Source organism: Platalea leucorodia, assembly GCF_965183815.1.
Source record: "Platalea leucorodia genome assembly, chromosome: 6".
In the NCBI taxonomy this organism is placed as follows: domain Eukaryota; kingdom Metazoa; phylum Chordata; class Aves; order Pelecaniformes; family Threskiornithidae; genus Platalea; species Platalea leucorodia.
In genome coordinates, this window is record NC_138828.1 from 76765540 (window position 1) to 76787840 (window position 22301).

At 36.9% G+C, this 22301-nt stretch overlaps 1 protein-coding gene across 1 annotated transcript in view; it reads right to left on the reverse strand.

Moving 5' to 3' along the window:
* The window catches only part of CFAP99 (cilia and flagella associated protein 99), a gene marked incomplete at both ends in the record, with an annotated part of 61246 nt that overhangs the window by 33202 nt on the left and 5743 nt on the right, over positions 1 to 22301 (reverse strand). Inside the window, 4 exons of the mRNA XM_082315914.1 lie at positions 3025 to 3199; positions 5479 to 5591; positions 12739 to 12833; positions 15753 to 15897. Of these exons, the coding sequence (XP_082172040.1) occupies positions 3025 to 3199; positions 5479 to 5591; positions 12739 to 12833; positions 15753 to 15897 (528 nt within the window). The remainder of the gene's footprint in view (positions 1 to 3024; positions 3200 to 5478; positions 5592 to 12738; positions 12834 to 15752; positions 15898 to 22301) is intronic.

The following is a 22301-nucleotide window of genomic DNA, read 5'->3' on the forward strand; positions in this document are numbered from 1 at the left end:
AGAAGAGGATGAGTAAGTTACTATAAGTAAATTGTAAATTCCAGCAAGAGAGAGATAAAACAGGCCAAACTGCACCTACTTAATCCTAATGTGAAAAAAAGGGGGCTGCAGGTAAGAGACACCAACCTTGCTTTTCCTCTCCAGCCAGTGGTCAGGCTCACCTATGCTTTCTGGATATCCTTTTACCAGAGGTTTACTTAGGGAGTAGGTACCACAAGAAGTTTAAGGAAGAACAAAATGAATAATCACTTGAACTTTAGTAGTCATCACTCTTCTATTATTTTAAAGTTACTGTTGTAAGATGGACAAGGGCAAGTTAATGCAATGCTATTGCATTAAGAGCTTCTATTTTTATACATAACAATATCATAAAGATAAATATATTGTTGGGTCTATATATTTGCAAATAAAATCCTCTGTATTGGCCAAATGAATTCACTCATTTAATTATTTTAAACAATCAAGCAACTCCACTCATGAAGCACAGCTGAAATAATATGGAAAATGTCTAAAAAATACACCAAATTTGGCTGAATGGTGTTACAATAACATCTCAGTGTGGCCTTTTTATTTTTTTAACTACATTATTGGTTTACAGACAATCTAAATATATAATAATTGCATAATCTTATTATTCTAGTACAGTGGTGACAGTAAAAGAATGGATTTTATTTGTAACTCAAGGCCAAGATATCCAAGGAAGTTAAATGTGTCCAAATCGTTTTGCATGTTATCAGGTTTAAGCAGCTGTCTCCATTTGTTTCCTTTGCAAACTTCAAGCTAAAGCACTTATTTTGACTGTAGAATTGTATTTATGAATGTGTGTATGCATATGTGCAGGCTTGTGTCTGCATCCATGTGCTTGTGTGCAAAGGACAGTGGAGAGAAGTATTTAGAATCTTTAGACCAAATATTTATAGTGAAATGTTTCATTGTTAAATCTCAAAATCGAAGTGTTTTTCCTTTTCATTTAGTGTCCCTCATTTCTGATGAATGTTTATGATGATGAATGATTATCCTAACCTTCTAGGCCTATGTTACTCCAACGAAACTTCCCAAGGAGAGTCCCATCTCCATATAGATCACTGAGTAAGACAACTACCCTGCCCTTTGCAATAAGCCACACCTCCAGTCCCCTCCTGTGAAGGAAGCACGTGTTCAGTGTACAGGACAGCAGTACTATCCCAGCTCCTGAACTCAATATATGTGATACATCTCATCTTACTTTGCATTTTATCTCTACTATAGAATATAATGCAACCTAGCAGAAAGAAATACCTAAAATAATAATCCTGTTAATCAGAATGAACTAATTTCACTATAGGGATGCAATAACTTATCAGTGTCATCGCTCAAGATCCAGACGCCTCCGTATGAATTCATACAGCTGTTTCAAAGTCAAGCAGTAACTACGGCTGTAGTTATTGTGACTACAATAGTCCCTGCTAATATGCCACATGACAAGTTCTTCAACAGATGCATGAGAGCCATGAGAAAAAATGGATATCTCATAAAACTAACAAACAAGTTTGTGAGAAAAAGGATGAGAACATTTCTGCAGCAGATTATGGGTTGTAATCTGGAAGAGCTTTATTTCCGTGCATTCCTCTCAATTACATACAACTCTCCACCATACCGTAGCCAAAACTATGGCCTGCTCTCACTTTACTAACTCTTTCTTGCCATCTGGGCTGTCTTTTCAGCCTGTTCATTTCAGGATCTAAAATGGTGATACTGGCAACAATATGGCAAATTAAAGTGAAGCTTAATTTGCCGAGATAGGTGCAGAAATAAGCACAACATATGTCACTACTACGCTAATGGTTTTAGATTCACACAAGCTTTTAAATTTGCAGACTTGGCCAGAATGTAAACCAAATTTAGTATAATCCTAACAACACAAATGAACTTTAGTAAATGCATCCGCATTAAAACAAATTTATTCTAAGAGGGGCTGCACGGCATAAAGGTACTAAAATGACAGCAACATGACTCATTCCTATACTGATTAAGTAGTTATTAAATGCAGTTTTTCAGAGCCTGGTATTAAGCTGTTTCAATGTAAAATCCCATTAACTGTATAACACACTACCATTAAATTGCTCTGCCATCCTAAGATGTAAATGGTTTCTAAGAGCATTCAACACGTGTATTATTTAAAACCTGAAGTGCTAATACAAGGTGGCAGATAATGCCCAAAACTATGACTTTGACAATCACTTCCCACTGCATTTAAATATAGATGATTTTGGAGTCTTTATTAAGTTAGTCATAGCAGCTTGATCCCAAATCCTGTTTGCCTTACCCCAGTGAGCTAACTTAAAACCAGTTGTGTGTCTCTGGTATGTACCAGTGTAACTGAATCACAATCTTAGACAATGAGTAAAAGAAAAGCTTAGCATTTCAAAGATAAATCTAGTCTCATTTATACGTGAGCAATAAATTTAAACCGAAAAACCTTAGAGATTCAACATTCATACAAACAGGAAGGAATAAAATTCCACCCTGAAGGAGGAGCTGCAAACCTAGAGTCCATCTCATCTCCAGTGAAATTGCTTTGCCATTTATTTTAATGAGAGTTCATCTACAAAAAATCTAACTTTATAAAAAATTTTCATTTGAATGTTCTTTTCTTATCTGCTTCAGTGCATTATCCAAAGCAAACATCTTACAAATCCAAGGACTACCAGAAACACTTGTATCAATGTTGTCATCAATTTGTACCCATTGTATAGTTCTACCTCCAAAAGTCACAAAACAACTACAGGAACCAACCTTTTCCCATTCCTTTGTTTGGCTTACAATTTGCTTACACAACATTCACTGAAATGAAAAGAATTAGTTCGGGTTTTTTTTAGAAATCTGACCTTCAATAACACAGAATATTACAAAAATCCTCCTTGATCTGTTAAAGGCTGTAGATTTTCTACAATTATTTTTAAAGAGACTGTTAACTCCCCTACCACGATTTTGTGCACAAGCATACATAAAACTTAGTATCTCTCAAAGCATAAAAAAACTCACAGGTGGCCTTTTTTCCAGGAGTGGTATTGGCAGAGGTATAGGAATGGCACGTGGTTTAGGTACAGTCAAATTAAATTCCTTTGGCCGAGTGACCGTTGAACTCTTGACAGTGGCAGTACGATTACTTAATATATCTGTGAGCTGTTCAATCAGTTGCTGTACTTTTGGCTGCCATCTTCAAATAAAAACAGATTTTTCAATTTTATTTCATTTTTTTCTTGCATACAAACTTCCATGCAGTATATGGTTGGCATTGGTGCAAATTCTGTCATGCTTTCAGCCATTCAATTTTAATAAAATTGACCTATGAATTTGTACTCATGATTTAGCTGGACTGGGTTACTTCACCTCTTGATAGACGCTAGAGCATTCAGACTACTAGTGGTGAAATAACCACAGTTTTTACTGAATAAGCGACGATGTCACCAGTTCGTTTCGCAGCAGGACCAGACTATGAATCAGAAAAGCAGCTGTCATAAGCTAAGTACACACGTAACATACTTAAACGAAGAGACTATGAACAAACAGTGGTCTGAGTACTGCCACTTTTACCAACTGATAGAGCACACATAAATCAATCTCATAGCACAGGCAGTTCTAGTAAAAAAATAGAAAGATGTAAGGAGTTGGTGAATTAGCAAATGAACCCTCAGTGAACCCTGTGGGGCAGTCAAAATGATTTTGATTTCTCTGTCATTGGATTTTGACTGGTATAAAGGTTCAGACTTCTTCCAAGGAATGTCAGGAAGGTGCAGAATTCAAGGTAAGACACAAACAAGTTATCACAGGGCTAATTACGGAGACAGCTTTATGTCAGTTATTCCTGCTCTATATGTGTTCTATACTTAAGTATTACACACGCAATGGAGCTTTCCCACAACTTAAAAAGCAGCAGACAATGCAAATTTACAGTAACTTGTTTATGTGACTGTTACCTTGGCTAGTACTGTCATTATGGGATGAGGCTTGCAAGTAACTTCTGCAAGTAATGCAGCTCCATTAAAATAAATAGGACTCTTTATGTTAACCTCATTGACATTAGAAAGAGGAATACCTATTTAAAAGAATGTAAGCTACTGAACTGATTAAACTGATCAATGCATCCTCAGCCCCTTGAAAGAAGTTTCAAACCCAGTAACCAAATATGGTCTTTAACATTCTTGTACAACTTACATTTACTACTTTTAGGCAAAACATGTTCGCTACATTGAATGTAATTGACTGTGAAGGACAGCTCCAATAAGCTTAGTGTTAATGAAACAAGCAACAGATTAAGCATCTGCCTGCATGCATATGTACATATAAAAAGTGTGTGGATATAGAATCACAGAATCGTAGAATATCTCAAGTTGGAAGGGACCCAGATCTTTTGAGTCCAGCTCCCTGCTCCTCGCAGGACCAGCTAAAACTAATACATGTGTATATCTCTATCTATACATCTCTATCTGTATCTTTAGACTATTGTAAGCATGTGTTATAATTAGAATTACTACACTGGAATATATTGAGTCAAATTCTGACTTCAAATATATCCCTGCAGTTCCTGTAGAAGTCAGTGGAATTTGGAGTATTGCAAGCCAAATCTATACTGTACATTTGCTAATTTGGCATAATCTACATAGTATGAAAGGATTAATTCTACTGACTTTGATATGGCAGTTAGAACTAGATGCAAACCCTTTTTCAGCTGACATTGTAAGATATTTTTGTCTAACAGTGTTTGCCATCATCTGGGTTAATCTATACTGCAGCGAGGAGGATGTGTAATTGCAGCCACATTGGTATACCAATGCTAGCTCTAATTTATCTGTCCTGGATAAAAACAAGAGTGAAAAAGTGACACAATAGGCTGCAGAGCTTCTGTTTCTCCACATGAAAATGTTCCACTTTGGCAAGGGTGCTCATGCTACTGTATCACCACCTAACCAGTGTGTGAACACACCTGGCACCTCAGACATTTAAACTGTTAAATGATGCTGCAATTGTGTAAATAAGCAATAATTTTAAAAGACTTGTTTACATGCTTATCTGATTTGCTCAGAAGGGATTTTATGACCATTGGCATAAACAAGTCTGTGCATAAAGCCAAAGTCAGGGAAGTCAAACATCTTTTTTCAAATGCTTAATGTCATACAGATGTTGAAGTGACTTATGAGGCACAAGTCTAACTCTGCAAGATAATTTGAACCTTCTGTTTCTTTTTTTTCAGAGTATGATGTTTCATCTATTCAGGGGCACTGAGAAACAAATGTACAACAGCTGTAAAAGGACTTTTCTATGAGAGAACCTTGCCTCTGCATACGTACGAGGGATTACTAAAGTCTTATGAAGACAAGAAGGGTTCCGAGTGACTTCAATAGGAGAAACACTTTAACAGCAAATTGAACTTTCAGCGGAAGCTTCCCCCAGCATTTAAACTTTGAGGTGGTGACAGGCTACTTAAGTGCTGCTTACCTTAGCAGTGGATCAATCCAGTTCTCTTTTACATACAGTGAATCGTAGAACTGACTCCATTCATCTTTTATCCATGTGTTCAAATACAAGGCATTGAAGAAGAATCTAAGAAACTAATAATAAGCGATTTCTTTTAAACATGAATACCAAAAGTATGGTGTATATAAGACTACGAAAAGTTAGTTGCTTTTACTACAAACATTGCTGAAGAACTTGCTTGTATTTTACCCTGTAATTATTATCATAGGTGGTCGATACTTGTAGGTTCTTCTTAGTTCTGTTAGGATAGCCCCATGTCTTTCAGCCCTATTTTGTGAAACACTAGTAGGCACTAAAATATTTTTAGTTGCCTAAAAAAAATCTAGAGACTACAACATGGGGATGTGTTGATGCGTCTTTAATTTGCTTCAAACATTGTAAAACAAAAGCTTTTATTCAAAATTAAAGTAATTACTACTGCAATACCCTGATTTTAGTATAATTTATACAATAGAGTTTGAGAGTCTAATATACCCACAATCAGCTCCTGATTATCTATAGTGAGATGATCCCTGGTGCCTAGAAACATCTCAGGCCTGGCCCTGCACCTGAATTACTTACGTTGCTTTCAGCTCCCTGGGAACTGGGCAGGGAGAACTGCTGAGAACTACACTAACTGCTATACAATATGGTTTCTTCTTTTATTGAAATATAATTAATTGGCATATTCCCATTAAACTAGAAGACTGAAATTTGGCACACTTACACACTGTAGGGCTCTACATGCTGGAGAAATAGCAACTAACATTTGAACTTGTGTTTCCCACTGGAGTTCACCAGAAGGTCAAGAGCCTTTCTTTAAAACTTGAACTGCTCAAATGGCCTTTTGAAACAGACTCTTGAAAAATGGCGCTCAGATTCAGCGTGTATCATTTACAGCAATATAAATTCCAAACTTGAACCGGAACTTTTTCATTAAGATTCTTGGAAATGAAAGTACAAGCAAGCATCACGCTGAAATAATCACAATAATAGAAAAAAGCACACTAAATAATATTGACATTGTGAGACATACTGGAAAGCAGTGTGCAGTCACTTGAGAAGCTTCTAATGGAGGCTGCAGAGCTTATTAGTTCAGACTTGGCATCAGCCCCGTCTTGGGTTGGTTTCCACAGAGCCACATAGGTCTTTGTATTGAGCTTTTGATTCTGGAGGACTACCAAGGAGCTTCTTAATTCACATGTGGTGTCAGGCCCAAGGTGGCTCAAAGCTTTGTGAACAATTCAGCTATAAACAATTCAGATTTGACTCAAGGTGTTTGCTGCAGATGTTAAACAGATGTAGAAAGTCTGCTACTTGAAATCTATAGTCTTGATGTGACCATTTCCAAGGAATTAACCTGTAAATTTAGTTATATTTTCATCTAGTGTGCTTTTGGTAGAGTCAAAAGACTGATCAACAACTGAAGGACTAAATGAATCTTACCCCCTTGGATTCCCATTCTTGTCTAGAAACTACTGCTATTCCACAAAACTGCAGATGCTGGCATATCTACACACCATCCAAAAGAAGATACTTCATCCCTAAAAGCATGACTATAAACTAAGTTTTGAATTGTGAAGAAGTTGTTTTTTTGGTGCTTCCAGATTCAGTGGAGTTTGCTAAGTATATGCTAAGGGATGCACTTCATCCCATTGGTCTAGAAACTCATTCATTCTCCTTATGGAGAATCTTTCTCTGTAGTGCATGCATGTTGGATTACATTTTTCACCGAACGTAGTAATTTGTACTTCTGCAATGTATAAATAAAACGCTGGAAGTCTAGACAGAGTTCATACTTTCCAACAGAACTGATGCACTGTATATACTGTACTTCTACCAGTTACTGTAACAAAATCTTACATCCAGGTATCCCAGCTGGATATATGATTATAGACCCAGAGAACGTGTTCCCTGCCAAAGTACTCTTTTTACCTTATGGAACGCCCTGACTATACACAAAGTTTATAAAAAACGTGGTTTTAAATCCATGTAAGCAAGTGTTTATACAGGGGTGGATTGAACATGAGCTGATATACTTAAAATGAGGCAGACCCTGAGGGGTGAAGCTAATTTCAAATTTCTAGGTATTCAGAGAACTCACAGAACAAGTTGATGTAGAAATACTGCAAGTGGTGATTTGTAAATCCTCCAGTTTTCTTTTACTAGCTTTCATTAAGCTGAACTCCTCCTCCCTCTCTGTCCCCCCAGTATTCCTCTTTTATAGCCTAGTCCATCCTCAGAGGCTTCAATCAGTTGTCTACTACATTGCCACGTGAAACTAAGCCTCTGAACTATTGTTTGGGCTCTCCCTGACTGATCTTCTCCATTTAGGTCTTCTAAATATTTGCTCTAACTATCTTTTACAAAGTTCTTGCAACTCAACTGCCTCTTCAAGGTAGATGAAACTATAATAAAGGCACACAGTTAGTGATTTCTAGCTGTTGTATTTAACAGCTGGCTATTACCTCTTGAGGCCTCCTACTGCAACAGCAGTTATGTACTGGTTATTAACATTCCACACTTTATTAAGACAAATGGGTAATTATGTCATTGATGAATGCTATGATGTACTCCTATGAGGTACAGAGAATGGATAACTGTGTAATCAGATATCAATACTGTGATGTATATTTTAGTACTGTTTTAGTCACAGTCCCCAGAGAAATGCTACAACAAGGATATGCCCCAATATGCATCATGCTAGAGAAGGCTTTGAATGCTGCCCTGGAACCGTTATCCAGGCAATGCAGGGATTGCAAATGGCAATGCAGGATTACCAGACATCATTTCTGACCAGAGTCTGCCTGGGCCAAAGTCCACAACCTTGCTTTTGATAATCCGTATCAATGATGATGGTGAATGTGGGCTGAATAAGACCCATGAAGCCACAGCACATTTCATTTCTTAACAGTAGAAACTCTTGCATTTTGTGAACTGAACTGCTAGGAAAAATCCCTTACATTTCTGTTTTGTCTTTGGCCACATGTGGCATAGGTGGCAACCCCAGTATCAGCAGTCGTTGCTTTCATGGCAGTAAAATGCGTGTTGAAGTTCTCAGAGATTTCTGTTTGGATGTTACCAGTATCCGTCTCCTTAGAGAAGTTACTGGACAGCCATTTTGGCAACAGCATTATTCTGCTTACTCTTCTGTCTTGAATGTTCCAAGTGTTTCACTAGTCACAGAGCATGATAACTGAGATTCATTTCCCTTCTAGAAGTGGTGGAATTACACCAGAAATTAATTGTACCCGTTTTTACTATTTTAATGTACTCTGGCTGTAGTAGGACAAGCGTGTATAATTAAAGACTGTTTTGTAATGCTTTTTTACAGGTGGGTTGAATTAATACCTTGCTTTTGAGAATGCGAACATGCCCTGCTAATATTCTTAACGTATTTTTACACAGTGGGATTGTATAGATTTCTAAAAAGCAAATAAAAAATGGGAAGTTTCCTCATCTGGTATTATCTTTACATCCATGTAGTCATTTGCAGAGCTGAAATCCTTATATTCACAACATAAGTGTTTGACTCTTGAGTTAAGGAAGTAACTGCAAGCAACAGCAGGTTCTGTTTCTCCATACAGCTCAGCCACTACCTGAGAATGCTATTATTTTGGCTGTACACACCCACAGCTATTTGCTGTAGTAGCAAAGGCAATCAAGGAGGTTCCTGTCTACTCCTCTTTTCATCAGCTGATTCTTTCCCTCTTACTGTAGTTTAGTTCTTCAGCTATGCCAGCTCAACCACCTGTAGGATTGTACCTTTCAACTGCAACAGAGAAATGAAGATGAAGGTAAGAAGCTCTGAAGAAGGCTTTCCTATGAAGAAATTGTAACGGGCAACTCTATTTTGAGGATCCTGTGCTAAAGGTGTAGAGAAAAGTGCCCTAGCATGGTCTCAGGTCCTTCTGCCATTGTCTGACCCAACTTGGACTTTTTTTGCCCCCATGTCCACCATGAGGCTGATCTTGTCCTACTTCTTACTGATCTTGTCCTACTATTCCTACCTCATCATAACAACAGTTACAATACCCAGTTCTTATATAGTGATTTTCCTTTGCAGATCTCAAAAGTTATAAAGGACTTCACTGCTGTTAGAAGCAATCAATCAGAACAGAAACAGAACAGAACAGGTTCTTGAATGCTAGAAAGAAAACACTAGTTATTTTGCATTTTTTTACAACGCAATTATGAAATTATAAAGCTGTTTACTTCAACTTTTTATTTCAACAGTGTATTTTCTCTAACATATAAACCCTTAAATTTTACAACAAATATAAAAGAATAACATGTATGAATAATAGTACAGGAAAATAGGCTTGACCTAGCAATGCATAGCTAAGTTCTTAGAAGAACAATCACACTAAAGTTACAAAATCGGGTTTTATCCTATGGTTTTGTAATTATACAACCATAAAGAATTTTTGCATGTATTGTTAACATTACAGAATGAGATCTTATGATTTTGTGTTCAAGCAGATGAACATGTGTTAGTGAGGTAGCATTATTATTCTGCCTGGATATTCTGCCTAAATGAAAATATTTGAACATGCATCCATCATAGGGAAACACTGTGACTTTGATTCAAATGGATTCTATCATGCAGTCCTTTAAGAGAAAGGTCTACTCACACAAGTCAATCTCATTCAACTGAATAGTCCATTTAATTTCATGAAGACTACTAATTTGAGTAAGGTTTATCCGCATGATTAAGAAAATTCCATTCGGCTTGTGATGTGCAGAAGAAAATATTTTTTAGTTAAAGTAAATCTATTCCAAGTACATATATGTGAATAATTTTTCTGCATCTCAGCTGAGCTCAGAGACAATAGTCATCAGGCAAAATCTACAGGTCAGCATCCTGAAGGAGAATCCCAAATTTCTGACAACTTCTGTTGCTAAGGCTGCAGATCTGCCTTCTGCTGTTTTTGTCTCTGTTGCTGGGGGGACCAAATGCTGCTTCTAAATCCTCTGCTGCAGGTGCATTAATATAATCTAGCATCACTTTGGAGACAAAGAACCTCTTCTAATGCAACAGAAGAAAACCTAGATGCCATGGTGACGAGGATCTGATGAGATACTTAAGCAAACAAAGTTACATCTACAGGTAAAAAAGTAGCAGGTGCAGACCATTGCATAATGCAGCACTTCCCTGTCAGAAAAGAGTTACTCCAGACAAGGAAGGAGAAATTATCTGAAACAGAACATCAGGGCATTGACATTTAAGCCCTATAAAGCTAGGTGAACGGAATCAACAAGAGATAACTGGCACGGAGTGGGAAAATTGTGTTGCTAGCTGAATGAGCTCAAGATGCATCCAATCCAGGGGCTTGTGTCTAAGATGGTTTACCAAAAAGGGGCTGGGAGAGCATTTTAGACAGAGCGATTTGTCTGTCTACCAGATTATGATAATTCTTCCAGCCACTTCACTGTTCTTTCTAACAGTTCATGAAATGTATCATTTCTGTCTCTGAATGGAATTAATAAAAACCATTCCATAGTAAGCCCACCAAAACAAAGTGAATAGAGTGTATCTAAAAACATTATGCAGACAACCTAACCTACTCTCTCTCTACGTATTACAAAGCAACCGTACTTGTTAAAGAGATGCTGGCATCCACATGAACATTCAAAGTAATCAGTATAACGATAAACCTCAGCCTTTTGAGTATCAATTACTAAAATTTGCCTCTCTCTCTAATTCCACATTTGTTATTCAAATGCTGTGTTGCGACTATGCTTTGAAACATCTGGATGATTAAAGTTTACATATGCTGTGTCACCAGTAATTTAATTTTTAGCCTTTTTACCTAAGAAAACAGGGTTAGCCTATTTACCTAAGAAAACAGGGCTTATGAGAAAGCATTGCTGCTCAGTTTATCCCTCTGCCCCTCTTTACAACATAGCTTTTAAGATAACCAGCACTTTCAACCATTTTGAAAGAGAAGCAGAAGATATTTATATTTCTACAAATTTCATGAAAATTAGCAAACAAGTAGTGGAGTGGAACCCAAGTTTGTGACTCCAGAGAGCAAAAGGCAGGCAGAACTTTGTTGTCATGCTTTCTATTTGGCAGCAATGGTTTGGTCAATTGCATATATATAGTAACGGGGTAATTGGTACCTGCATAGTTCCAAATGAGCAATTGTTTTTTGGGAAGGAGAAAAAACGAGGGAAGGACTATAGGCTTGATAATCAAAGTGGTAGCGGGTTGTTGTCATGGTTTAACCCCACCCAGCAACTAGGCACCACACAGCCGCTCGCTCGCTCCCCCGCCCCTGGTGGGATGGGGGAGAGAACTAGAAGAGTAAAAGTAAGAAAACTCGTGGGTTGAGATAAGAACAGTTTAATAATTGCAATAAAATAAAGTAAAATAATAGTAGTAGTAGTAGTAGTAGTAGAATAATAATAATAATAATAATAATAATAATAATAATAATAATAATACACAAAGCAAGTGATGCACAATGCAATTGCTCACCACCCACTGACCGATGCCCAGCCCGTCCCCGAGCAGGGATCACTGCCCCCGGCCAACTCCCCCAGTTTATGTACTGAGCATGACAGCATATGGCATGGCATAGCCCTGTGGCCAGTCTGGGTCAGCCCCCCTGGCTGTGCCCCCTCCCGGCTTCTTGGGCACCGGGCAGAGCATGGGAAGCTGAACAGTCCTTGACCAGTGTGAGCACTACTCAGCAACAACTACAACATCGGTTTGTTATCAACATTTTTCTCATCCTAAATCCAAACCACAGCACTATGCCAGCTACTAGGAAGAAAATTAACTCTACCCCAGCTGAAACCAGGACAGTTGTTCAGGGGAAAAAAGAACACTAATCAGCAGGAACTGCAAGTTTCAATAGATTCATTGTGTATGGAAAAAACTTCTCCTGCCTAAAGTCAAAGAAGGAATGCCAGCAGAGCCAAGACTAAGTATGCAAGTCAGAGGGACAACTGTAAACCACATGCACTGTAAATCGTGTGATTATTCTACTTTCTCAGATTATACAAAATACATTTTAACTTGATCTTTGACTGAATATGATAGTCACTGCGTAAGTACAGAAACCGAAAACTTCTGTGATAAGAAAATACTAATTTAATTTCTGAATTTAAACAGAAAGTAACACTAATTTCTCAATTTAAATTATCCTGAAAGTTGAGAAAAGTAATCTGATTAATCAAACACAATTAAGAGATCATTAATTATTTTTTTAAAATCTTTTGTACTTTCATTACCTTTTGCATTTTTGCAGTGTCCAGAGATTTCACAATTCTGCTGAAGTGCTGAAGACCAAGCTCTTCTAGTTGAAAAGTAGCCAGATAACAAATAACTATCAAAAGATACATACTATTAAAATGCAGCAGGAAATTCTAATAAACCTATATCCTATACTCAGTACACTTTGGGATTTAGACTGTTACTTTAATTTTAAATAGTCTTCAATATTGTTTATCTACCTGAGCAATATAATGCTTGACGATGAAAAACTGTAATATGAAGCTATAATATAATGTTAACCCTATGTTCATTATTAGCATTGTGACTCTATGCTATGGTTCATACAAATTAGTTATCTCCTTCATGAGCCAGATCCAAGCTAGTGCAAATCCACACAATTTTATGGAAATTCTAACAGCTGAGGATGTAGCCACTTACACAAAAAATGTAAAATGATCGTAGTTATCTGAAGTCATTCACAGAGGTCCGTTTGGTGCCTGCAAATATCTGTTTGCAAAACTGGGAGATCTACTACAGCAGCATGTGGAATCCTGTAAGGCCGAAGGTAAGATCTTGCCATGATTTCACAGTCATTTCGTTATGCCAACACCACCACTAAAACAAGCAGCTCTGTCAACCCCTAATTGCTTGTTCCCATCCCCTCCTTTTACTTCCTGGTGTTTCTTCTCCTGGACAAGTACAGTCACCCAGACAGCCACATTAAAACAGATTGTAAATTTTAACCTGAAGCACTTTCTCGATCAGTTCACTGGATGGCTGCTAAACACAAGCTCTAACTCAAGAGCAGGTATGACATAGGGGTGAGAATGAATGGCCAGTGATGAGAAAAAGGGCGGCCTGTTTCTTTGGGTAGTGGTACCAGCTTGTACAACAAATATGTGCATATTCCATGTGTGAAATTCTGTGTTGGTCTGGGAACAAGGCAGGGAGAATAGGAGTCAGATGGCTCCTGAGAGACATGACTGAAAAGTTTCTGACAGTATTGCATTCTTGGAAACAGTTCTTTTTTAGTGTAACCAAAATTTTCAGCATAAGCAAGCTTATTCTGAGAAAATTTAATGTGAACAGGAGACATAAAAGAAAGTTTTGATAGTTAATTTTTCAACATACTCTGTTTTTAATGTTTTCAGAGAGGATAGCTCTTATTCTTCTGTTCCAAAATCAGTTTATTCTACATAACAATATTATACGTAACAAAAATTCTAAACATAAAATATCATATTTCTAGTATTTATTTTCCTTTTTTTTTTGCAAGTGACCGTTTTGCAGAAAATGTTGTAATCTTTGTTTTTATTCTGAATTAGAATAAAACCAAGTTTTTAAAGTGTGAAATTCTCTGGGAAATCCAAATCTGATTCTTGCACCCCACTCTGGCAAGTATGCAGTTGAATACAGGAACAGGCAGTCAAGGCTGTGAGATTTTTGCAGACCTGTGAAGTTCATGAGCTCTTGTATCAGCTTTCATTTGACCATATTCACTTTGATCAATCAGGTTTCACTTGCTCTGCAGTATTTTAGCTGCTACCAAACAGTAATGATAAAATCAGTAAATTCTGACCCATGTGCTGCAGCCAGCTCAGCGTATCGTTAGGCTTCAGTCTTGTGCTTTAGCATAGCAACATATTTAAGCAGTCTTAGCAGAATATACATTTATCTCCTACAAGCTTTATTAAATTCAAATCTGCTCACACATAGCAACAGCCTTTATAAGCAGCTTTGATCATTTAAGTGTCAATGCAGCTTGGCAAAGGGAATCACAAGCAGCTTAAAAAATGTAAGCCAATGACCTTAGACTCTCAACTTGTTGATAAGGGAAAATTTTCTGTGGCCTACCCTCTGCCTATGATTAATGGACGCTTTTGAGTGGACCAGTCCTGACAATCCAATTATAGCAACACTCAGCTTAAAGGTATAATTTATGTGCCCCAGACACTGAAAAACATGGCTTTGGAGAAATGGAGACAATGAAGCATTATCATTTAGAATAAACTCAATATACTATTAATTTCATCCTTGACAGTTTAGCTTCCCTTTCGTTTGTTATTTGATAGATTTGATAGATTTCTATACCTTTCCAGATTGTGACAAAAGCAACCAGAAATGCCATAAAAGTTTAATAGCTTTTAAAACATAAAATGTAGATATACTTATATTAGAACTGTTTTTCGTATTTTTCAACCACTTTGAATTAAATTGACTGGACTTTTCAAAGTACCCACAAAGCTTCAGAATGTATCTGACTTGGAGAACCAATGCCACTGCGATTTGTGATTCCAACTTCTTTAGGTACTTAATAAATCAACCTCAGTGTATTAAATGCATAGCATAAAAATATTTTTTAAATTACTTTTTAAGGTACTTCCCAATGCCTGAAACAACTTTCGGAGTAGCTCTGATTAACTAGCTCACACTATCAGATATTGTTGTATTGCTGTATGTTACTCATTCTAACCAAGTAACTAATAAAAGGAAAATAATTGACCTCACTCATGGAGACAGACAGAAGTCTATTTATGTCATTGTCATGGTCAGTAACAAAGAAACCCATGAATGGGTAGAGACAATCATATCTTCATACTGTGAGACATGCTGCGTCCCTCCGCAGACAGAGCTTTGTTATACACTTTCATATCTGAATGGCAGAGGTACTAGGTTGCATAGAAGAGAATAAAGGGAAATCACCAAAGAACATTTCTTAAAGTGATGTTTAAACTTCCAAGATACTTTTTACAGTCACTGATGCTATTTTCCATCTGCATGTGACTTAAACTGCAGGCAGAATTTTCTTAAGGTAAAATTCCAGTTAACACCTGTGAGAGTCCAGACTAAACAACAATTTCAGGATTTAGGCTTTACATCATAAGGGCATTGGAAAACGTCCTGTATTTCATACTGCGCTGAGCACAATGACAATGCTTCAAAGGTAATAGAATATTAAGACTTACATTAGTAAAATAATATTTTTAAACATTTTGTGGTAAACATATTTGGTGTTTTAAAGAAAACTTACCTATATAGAGATTACGCTCTGAAATCAGGCAGTATCTCCCATCCCGAACAAAAAAGGCATTGACTACTACATCCAATAAGGATTTATATTCTATGCATCCAGCTAGTGTATCTAACACAAATTTTTCTTCTGTCACATTAAGAGTCTATAGAGATACAAAATTAATAATGATTAATGTATTCTGGAAAGAAAATGTTAGTTGTGTACAAAAAGAAGTACAATCATTTTGAAGTAATTGGAAAACATGAATAATGAACAGCAGTGCCTTTAGTAGGGCTGATGCAGTTCTAATGCTATCAAATACGGGCAGTCCTGACAAATTAAAGGCCCTTGTTAAGTAAAATGTAAACTTCCCCAATGTTAAACTCAGTTTACCTGCTGACATATGCCTTTAGTTAAAAGGCCTTGATGTGTGAATGTCAACAGTTAATGCAAAGAAAATTTGAAGTCTCTGAGCTATGGGCAATGATTAACTTAGTCAACAGTATGAGAAAGTTTCAGTAAGAGTTTGCTTTTCCAGTAGGAAACCTGTTCTTTGTAAGTGAAGTCTGTGCTACTTGGGACACTAAATTGAGGGGAGAAGCAGGACAGGGATTATGGAAAAGACTCTTAACTGCTACTGTAACCTAGTATTGGAGAATATAACTATTTAAAACTAAACCTGTGAGTGCCAGGATTCTTGTTAGTGCAGACTGTGTGTTTCTTATCCAGCTGTGCTCTTGGTCACGTGCAATGTTCATGCAATACCACAAGAGAACAGAAAAAGGAGGGTCAGATGCCCACTGCATGCCATTTGAACCCTACCCTTTAAATTTAAAGTTTGAATGTTCTTGAACTTTGCAGAGAGTTTCACTCATAATAAATTACCTGTGGAGTATCTGTTATTACATGAGAGAAACTTCTAGTGTGAACCACCTTTAAAAACATTGCAATAAAATATGAGTCCCAGAACAGTTTGTTATTGCATGAACTGAAAAAGGACAGCCACGCTATGACAAAATGACAAACAATAATGATTCTTTGACTTGAGGAGGTTAGCCAAGAAGCCAAGAAAAAAGCTAAGTGCATCTTCTGTTAACATGGAGTCCACATCTGATATATGATCTCTCCCACAGCTCTGAGATGTGGGAACAACTGAACTGCAACAATATATCAGATCACCTTGCCTAGTAGGCTATCTGCTAGCATCTTGATCACTCTATTTTGCTAATGTGATTAATTTCTAGTTTAAAAGTATTATTAGAGGCTGCTGGAAGGACCTATGTGAGTCTTCTGATGTATGACACTATATAGGGCTTTGAGACTGAGCAAATACAAGGCAAAACTTTAAAATCACAGTTCTAATTTTTAAATGTAAAAAATGATACAGAAGTGTTCCAAGTGTATTTTCTCAGGTTGTCATTCAGAGTAAGCATAATTCTTTTTTACTTACTCCTGCTCACAAGCTAGATTTCATTTCTTCCAATTTGTGCATTATCACTAGAAAAAAAATAGTGCCTCCATATAATTGTCTCCATATACACGTATATTTATATATGCATATACACACACACGTATGCAGGCAAAATTACACCTACATACATCCTTGTAATTTCTTTACTGCCATTGGAATTACACCAATACATCTGACTACCTCTCTAGCAGAACTGAAATAGACAATATCACTAACGATGCACATACAGAAACAGAATCAAGCTCAGTTTGTGGGGTTTAGGTCCTTAAGGCTAATAATAGTTAAAATGATAGAAAAGCTTTATTTCTATAACTGAAGTAATCAGATACGACTCTGAATATATTCTGTGACCCAGATATGTTGGGTAAGAAGAAACAGAGTGTAACCAAACTAATCAATCCATGGAGACATGGAAGCTTCACAAAGCCTGCTGGGCAGCGCTAGAGACAGTGCGAATAAGCAGGATATCACCTACATTCTTAATCAGGGCTCTAGAGAAAGAAGAACCAACAGGTTGTGGTTGAGATGGGAGAAAGATAAAGGGGAATGCATTTGAGAAAATGGAGCCAACTAGAGTGAGGTGGCAAAGAAGGAGCACAGAGAAAGGAGTGAAAAGGGAGATAAGGGAAAACAGGAGATACTGAAGAGCTTAGATGGAGGATGGACACAAACGGAAGAGCAGAGGGAAGAGACTCAACACACCTGAAAATACAGAATAAAAATCAATTTGCTGTGAAGCATGGACTCCGTCTTGCTAAGCACTGAGAATTCTTGTGAGGCACACAGTCCATTCCAAATATACCTTTTCTGGATGAAGATTTATGGAAGTTCTTTCATAAAATTGACAAAGAAAATCCAGAAAGCTAACGCCCCACCAAATGTTCAAATATATATCCCATACTTGAGATATCTGAGAATTCACCACAAATGGCAAAAGCAAACCTAAATACCTGAACGGCAAAGTGAGAGAGGATGACATAGTTCCAGTAAAAGTAGGATTGTGACATTTTGAATCTAAAACAATTGGTCCTCTTGAACAAATGCAGTTGTTCACGAACAGATCAATCTGCAGACAACAGTAGCTCTGATGATAAACAGGAAGTCTGTAGTAAAACCGGACAAGCCCATTGGAAACAAGCCCAACAAAAACTCTCACAACTACCTCTGCTAGAAAGCTAGAATATAAATTGTTTCCAAGATCTTTATTTGATTTAATCTTTACTTTGATTTGATCTTTGCATTCACCTTCTGAGTACTTTGCTGTATCATACATCTATAAAGTGCTACAACAAACCAGTGCTTTTCAAATGTACTTTGGAGAGATGACCAGAAGTAGACAAACAGATAACAAGACAACACCAGTGCCCAAATCATATCTCCTATACAGTTCAGGCTACAGCATGAAAATGCAATTACATATTTACATTTACTCTACTTCTTTTACTGTTCTGAGTTAACAAGTCAGTCAGAAGTTACTTGTTAGGACAAATGCAGAAATAAGTGCTTACTCTTGCTTACTCCTTGAGCAAGAAAGTACATAACCACTACATGGCCTCGAGCTAAGCAATAAGGTGACAGGAGGTGCAGCCTGGGGACAGCTGTGCCCCAGAACATCAGTACTGATTGGTAACTCTGTGGACCACGGGCCAAAAATTCTTGTCATGAAATATTATCAATTGAATCTGCTTTCAATTAGAAATGGTACTAAGTGTTCCATTTCTACATATAAAAATTGAGAATAGCTAAGCAGCCTGCAGCTGTGTCATCTAAGGAAGTGACCTCATCAGAACTCATAATAAACTAAACAAGACTGGGCAGGATCAGTACTTGGATAAGAAATCTCAAAGGTGAGCCAGTTGTTGGTTAAGCTCTGCTGATAATCTAGTGAATCAAAAACTGAACCAATGCTTTACAACAGTTAGGATACTCTCTGCATAGAAAGTGCATTGTGTCCTCAACAAATTTTATCACGGATATTTACAGTTTATCTGCATATCTGAAATCATAATTGCTTTGGGAAAGTAGTAGGTTGGGTAGGTGTCACTTCTAGCACTAATTCCTAAGTGCATTCTTTCTGGGTGGCTTCATGTTGCATGTTACGTCAGTGGGAGGTATTTCAGAAGTGGGTCAAATGATCCTGAAACAGTACAGATTGTACATTTATAGCACCTTTTGTATAAGGTTCTCAAAGCACTTTACTAACATTAATTGCATTTAATGAGATTCCTTTTGGCTAATATTATTTTGCAAATGCAGGAACGATGGTATGGAGCAGGTAAGAGATTTGCCCCAGACGACACATTAAGTCATTGGTGGCAACAAGAAAAGAATTAATAAATGCTAATTTGTGAGCCTTTGTTCTGTCCATCAGCCCATCTTCTTACCTTTTCAAGTATACTTTACCTCATATATTTCTCTTAAAAAACTAGCAGTTGGCTACATCTGCAAGTATGCTGTGTGAGTCCTTCAGCATGAGGAAGGCCAGATAATTTACAGGTGAAAGTAACACATTGAGCTACCATCTTCTGTTGCACCGAATATTGAAATTTATCAGAAGACAAAATAGATCTTGAGCAATATGCCTATTCTGTGCTCAGGAAAAAAATCTATCTCTAATGTTACAGCTTGTTATTTTTTGTTTTGTTGTGTAAAACATAGTAAGTTTATGGTAGATGAATACTGGATGGTCCTATATTTTTAATGTTTGGAAGCCTACATATTACTGTGGTGGCCAATGGCTGCACTGAATATAAGTAAAATACAGTTATATGTGTTCACAATGTCATTCCCATACAAATATCTGAAAGTGCGCTCTCTCTGACATTGAATTTCAGCTTTTTCTGATTCCCAAATGTTTAAGTTGTAAAAGAATGATCCTGACTGAAATTATCCGGAAAGATCCTGTGAAAAAGATGCAACTCATGTCCAAATATGTGCTGATTGGTGTTATCTATCTCCCCCTTTTGTGAAATCCCTAATGCCCTTAGCCTGCTTCCATGGACATATTTTCCTTGCTCCCTGACACTTAGCTGTAACTGGGAACCAGTCAAGTTTCTTCAAGGAGAGAAGAGACTGTGTAAGAAAGCTTAAGTATAGGACTTTGTACACAAACAACTTCAAACATGTGCTAGTACAAGAAATAGCATTAATTAAATGGAGAAGTATCTGCAAAAAGCAAGCTTTGCCACTGTGGCTATATGGTAGTAAGGATGGTTACAATGAGACCTGTTTAAGAGCCAGAGAGATCAGAAAAGGATAGGTAAGGAAAGAAAGAAAAGCTCTTGTTTCTGGAGAGAAGGAAGGAAAGCAACATCAGCCATGCCCTGTTTGAGACTTCTCAGTATAGGATTTAGTTTAAGGTGAAACAAACATTTCAGAAAGAAGATAATATTTGATTAAAAGATAAAATAGCTTTCACCTCCTGAGAGAACTGAGTAGTACTATGTACTGAGCTTGTCTACTTCTAGGCAGAATATGCACATTTTGCAGATGCAGTCTGATTAATTTATAGTGCTTCAGATATCAGTGCTAGTCCTCTCCAAGGGTCTAATCAAAATGCTGTGGAAATGAAAGAAAATATTCCTATTGGCTTCACTGGGTTTTGAATCAGTCACCAGAACCCAGTCCTCTTTCCCTCTGAAGTCAGCGAAAACGCTTCCAGTAATTTCAGTGGGGTAAAAAACCCTGGGATCTTAGCATATAAGCAGAAGAATGTCCTGCATCTGCTATTTACAGTCTATGTTGCAGTCAGAAGCTAGTATTTTCATCTTCATGTGATAATGCTGACCATTTTGAAGAGGTACAGTTAACATTGTTTTACCTTGTGCTTAATATTAAATCACATGAGCAGGACATTGCAGAAAAATCAGATTCCATCCTTTCCTTAGAAAGATCCTAATCTGCATTTATGTCAGTAACTAATAACACAAATTAGACTTGTGTAATTTAGTAGGGTTTTTTTTCATCACATGTATCAAAATAATCTTGCATTACATTATTTTCATATTTAAAACTAAATGTATGACTTTTGACATTTGGGGATTTTACTCACAGTTGAATGGGCACGTGTGAGACACACAGCTGAACCAACACAACTGAGAACTATGAAGAGATATGCCAAATTACACCATGTTCTTGTGAAATGGAAAGCTCAAAAACAGGTTCGCCTTGCTATCAACATGAGAGGGATAAAGGAGTAAAATGGTGACTTTGGAGCAGCAGTTCTGATTTTACAGAAGTAAGCTTTTCAGTAGATGGGATTTATAAAGGTCAATATGATGGGTCTGATCCTGCAACTCTAATTGAAGCAAATAATTCCACTGAAAATAAAGTGAGTTATTTGCACAGAGAAAGGCACAAACATTGCATGGTAACTTCTGTTTTAAAATCTGTCTCTTGTTATCATAGCAAAAGCTTTATTCTAACAGTCAAAGGGAAGAAAAAGTGTCTGGGATGCTTCAGTTAGGTACAAAATTTAATCTTTTCTCAAAATGAACAGATGCAGTCCATTTCTATAAATGGCCTGATGAAACAATACCCTTATGTACAATATACACTGGATGAAGGATCACTCTGGATATGGATCATTTTTGATAGATTTAATTGAAGAACACTTAATAAAAAGAAGGGGGTTTAGTACACAAGAACGAAGATATTATCTGGAGGGCATCAGTCTGATGAAAGGAGTATTAAAAAGCATTTAGGAAGATAAACAAGGAGAAGTAGTCTGGCATTCAAATGAAGAACAATAGAAACAGAGATGTAAATTTGAATGTGAATACTAATAATTTAAAGACCTGAGATAGACTTAAAGAATTATTTTAACTTAATGTATTATTCAGGATAATTCAAATTGAGTTCTGTTTTAATAGCAACAAGGTCACAACATCAAAGCAAAAGCATTTATTTGCACTTATTTGTCTTTAAGAGGTTGAGGGACATAATATCATTCTTCATGATTGAAGGTGAAGGCTTGTTTGTTGTAACTAGGAATCACCCGTCATATTACTAATGAACCTATGTTCTTATTGAACATATTTGCAGTGAAAAATAAGTCCAATATTATGTTATAAACATCATAACTTACAATAAACATG